This window comes from Chaetura pelagica, unplaced genomic scaffold (genome assembly GCF_000747805.2).
Source record: "Chaetura pelagica isolate M959 unplaced genomic scaffold, ChaPel_1.0 scaffold494, whole genome shotgun sequence".
NCBI classification, from domain to species: Eukaryota; Metazoa; Chordata; class Aves; order Apodiformes; family Apodidae; genus Chaetura; species Chaetura pelagica.
The window spans coordinates 91936-96035 of record NW_009952992.1 but is presented as its reverse complement, the minus strand read 5'-3'; the positions used below and the strand labels follow the sequence as shown (position 1 = coordinate 96035).

At 61.4% G+C, this 4100-nt stretch overlaps 1 protein-coding gene across 1 annotated transcript in view; it reads right to left on the bottom strand.

Annotated features, from left to right (window-relative positions):
• Positions 1 to 3807, bottom strand: part of C1QB (complement component 1, q subcomponent, B chain) — an 8597-nt gene extending 4790 nt beyond the window's left edge. Inside the window, exons 1-4 of the mRNA XM_009996554.1 lie at positions 3645 to 3807; positions 2949 to 3508; positions 373 to 562; positions 8 to 102 (exon numbers count right to left, since the gene is read on the bottom strand). Coding sequence (XP_009994856.1) covers positions 8 to 102; positions 373 to 562; positions 2949 to 3508; positions 3645 to 3807 — 1008 coding nt within the window. The remainder of the gene's footprint in view (positions 1 to 7; positions 103 to 372; positions 563 to 2948; positions 3509 to 3644) is intronic.
• Positions 3808 to 4100: the final 293 nt, after the last annotated feature.

Genomic DNA, 4100 nt, shown 5'->3' with positions numbered 1-4100 from the left:
TTCCTGCCTTCCCAGGCATGCCCGTCGCTCCAGGGTCTCCAGGAGGTCCAAGGGGACCAACGGGGCCAGTCTTGCCAGGCAAGCCAGGACTACCTGGTTCCCCTTTCATGCCCTTGGGTCCTTGTGTTCCCTGCGTGGCTGGGATGCCTGTGGGGCAGTGGGAAGTGACAGGGAGTCAGTGTCAATGGCAGGATGTGGGGAGAGGCTGCTCCAGCCTCTTCCCTAGGTAGGAGAGGGTTGTTGCCTCTCTCCAGCCTCTTTTCCTCCTGCTCTGTCCTCAGAGGATGCTCTGCAATGGCCTGCAGACCAGCCATGGAGGACTCCCTGCTCCCCCTTCAACAGCTCATGGGGTTGCCCTCCTTGGTCACTCACCTGGCTCTCCCTTGGCTCCCTTCAGCCCATCCCGGCCATCCTTGCCTGGCACACCTGGCCAGCCTGGCAGGCCTGGGATCCCATAGCAGCTGGAAGTGGCATCTCCAGTCACAACAGACCCCAGACTCAGGAGTAGGAGGGCAAGAACCAGATGGAGCTGTTCCCAGAAGCTCTGCTCCATTTTGGTGCCCTGGAACATGGAAAGGGAAAGAAGGTGGAGGGATGAGGAGCCACAGCAGGGTGGCTTCCAGGCTGTGGGGCAGAGGAGATGCTGTGCTGAGGGGCTGGTGGCACCAGGAGCACCTGCTGCAGTGGCAGGGCTTTCAGTGTCCCCCTCATGCCAATGGCAGTGGGGAGGTGGGTAGGTGGAGAGGGACCCTGGGCTCCTCCCCAGCCCCAGAGCTGCTGGCACAGGGGGGGATGGACCCCTGAGGTCTTGCTGCACACAGGGCCAGCCCCAAGCTCTCCTGGGCCAGTGTCCTGAAGCCCCTGCAGATGCTCACCTTGCTGCAGATGGTTGCACCATGCTGCCCTGAGCCTGGAGTTGCCTGGACCTGGCACATCTTGCCCCTCCTCCAGGAGCAGCCTGAATTTCCTGGCTCTGCCCATCAGGATCCAGGCCCCCATCCGCTGGGAGTCTCCCAGGACAGTGTCTGGTCCAGGGAACTGGATCTTCTCCCAGCAAGGACAAGGGCCTGACAACCCTTTTGGTGAAGAAATTGTTCCCAATATCCAACCTCAGCCTCCCCTGGCACAACTTGAGGACATTTCCTCTTGTCCCACCCCTTGTTCCTGGGGAGCAGAGCCCGACCCCCCTGGCTCCAACCTCCTCTCAGCAGCTGCAGAGCCAGCAGGTCTCCCCTCACCTCCTTGTCTCCAGGCTGGACACCCCCAGCTCCCTCAGCTGCTTCTCTTGAGTCTTGCTCTCTCATTTCCCTCCTCCTCCTCTCACTCAGCCCAGCCCTGTGCCTGCTGCTGGGCCCCCAGTCCCCGAGCTGCCCACCCCCAAGAGATGGGCCCTTCTGGATCCCTTACCTCTGGTGGGGGGGAGCAGGGGGTCCTGGAGCCCTCTGGCTGCTGTGTGCACAGCACGGCCTGGGTGACTCTGTGGCAGCTCCTGGAGGAAGCTGCAGAGTTAGGACAGGGGCCCCGGGGACCAGGAACCCCCAACTGGTCCCAGCCCAGTTTCACATCCTCCTGCCTGGTTGTTTCACTGGAGCCAGCCTGGCAGGGCAGCCAGAGCTGCACTTGTGCTCCTGCAGCAGCAGGGGCTGGACTCACCATCCCTGCATCTGTTCAGAAGCCAAGATGCTGAGGGACATGGTTTAGCAGTGGTCTTGGCAGTGCTGGGTTAGTGATTGGACTCAATGACCTTAAGGGTCATTTCCAACCAGAACGATTCCATGGTTCCATAATTCTAAGGTCATTGTTGCCTGGCTCTGGAGGGACTTGCTGCATCCCCAGGCAAGGGCACTGAAGGATGTTTCTCCTTGAGGGTTTCTGACCTGCAGGATGGCTGGCCACTCTGCACCCCAGCAGCTCTTGTTGGGGTGTTGGTCCTCACAGGTGACCTGGGCTCCCCTACACTGCTCCAGGAATGGAGACACTTGGTTGCTCAGCATCTGTAGAGCAGCTCCAATGAGCAGCAGTGCCAGGGTATGGCATCTGCATGGCTTCCCTGGTGCTTTCTGGCTGCCTGATACCTGCCCAACCTCCCTTCTTCCCACTAGTCTCACCCCAAGCTGAAGAGAGAAGAGCCTTGCCCCACGACCCCAGCACCATCACTCCACAACCCCCTCAGTCACCCCAACGTCCTTGCCCTTCCTTGTGGAAAGGCTGGAGGGCCTTTCCCCTTCCTGGGAGAGCTGGGATACCAAGAGAGGACCATGTTGGTGAGGTCCACTCTCTGCTGCTTAAATTTATCCTTCTACAGCACAGTTGGTTTGGGCTCCTCAGGAGAAGGGGACACAGGATTGTCCCAGAGGTTTCCTGTTCCTGCAAGTGCCAGCTCTGCTTGCACACTCAGTTCCCTCCTGCCCTTGTAGCTGGGGTCTGTGCTTGGCCAAGGGCAAATGGGGAGCTCTGCTCTCCCTGGGCAGCTTGGGAATGGGCCCAGGACACCAGTGATTTGGGTGAGACACACGAATAGGCAAGAAAAACCAAGCAGCTGTCTTGGGAGGTTTTATTGATAGTGCTGTGGGGTGGGATGCTGTGGGGCAGGGATGAGGGGCACCAGGCTTGGCTGGTGTGGCAGAGCAGGGGGTTCTCACTCGGGAATAAAGACCCACAGAGACAACTGGTCCCCTCTGGTGGGGGGTCTGAGTGCCCAGGAGCAGAAAGGGCTGCAGGGACCAGGGGTCCCCTGCCCCCAGAATGGGGTGGGAAGGCTCAGAACCGCTCCCAGGGGCTCTCAGTGTTGACCCCCCAGCCAGGGAGGGGAAGAAAAAAGACCATGGTGGCTCCATTTGGGGCCATCCCCATTCGCTGGGGCACCAAACCATCTGACAGGCTAACCAGGGAAGGAGGGGAACACGTGAAGCTGCAGCCAGGTCCCTGCTTGGTGCCCATCAGCCCGCGTGCGGGAAGAGCATGAAGCCGCTGAAGACGCTGTCGGCGTCGGAGCCGCCGTAGATGGAGCTGCCCCTGGAGGGGTCGGTGCTGAGGGACACCCTGTCCCCCAGGGCCAGGCTGAGCACACTGCTGCCCGAGTTCACCTGCAGCAGCTCCCGGCTGTTGGCGTCGCAGAAGGTGACCAGGGGCTCCTGGTTCTTGGTGATGCTCAAGCAGAGGTCCCCGCCGGACACCACCTGGTAGGAGAAGTAGTAGAGCCCGGGGACGCGGCAGGTGAACTCCCCGCTCTGGGGGCTGTAGGAGCTCTCCTGGTTGGTGATGATGTGGTCGAACACCACCGTCCTGCCCGTGGCTGGAGGGGACTTCCTCGAGGCAGAGAAGGCAGGACGGGGCTGCTCCAGGATGTTGCCGGCTTTGCCCTTCGCTCCCTTGGGTCCTGCCAGCCCCGGGACCCCCGGGGGGCCGGACGGGCCGTGGTAGCCCTGGTTGCCAGGGTTGCCTGGAGGTCCTGGCTCCCCTGCATCCCCTTTGAGTCCCCGGATGCCCGTCCTCTGGGCTGGTTTCCCTGGGGAGAGGTGGTTAAGGGAGAAGTTCGTGCCCACCTGGCACCTCCTGAGCTGCTGCCACAGCCCGAGATGCTCTTGCCAAGAGGCTTGAGGCTCCCAGACCCCCTGAGCTGGGAGCCCCCAGCTCCTGCTTACCTGGCTCTCCCCTGTCACCCTTCTGCCCTGGCCTCCCATCAAGGCCAGGGACTCCTGGGGGGCCATCCTTGCCATCTGGTGCCCGACACGTGTTGCCCTCCAGCAGGGCCGTGCCCAGCACTGCTGCCAGGGTGCTGGTCACCAGCCAAAGGCCCAGTTCCATCCCGTGTCCCTGCAAGCACAGGGGAGGGACATCAAAGCACCCAGCAAACACAGGGAGGCACCCTGGACACAGACACACCAAGTCCTGCCCATCAGCTGCACGCACAGACCTGCCACACCAGCCACGTGTTGTTGCCCCACAGAGGATGGGAAAATTCCTTCAGGGAGGAATTCTGAGGCTGTTCCCTCATGTGATCTGAAATCGTGGATGTTACTGAAAATTTCTGACATGCCCATGGCAGGATTGTGGGGCTGGAAAGCCCAGGACATGGAGCAGAGCACAAACCCTGGGGT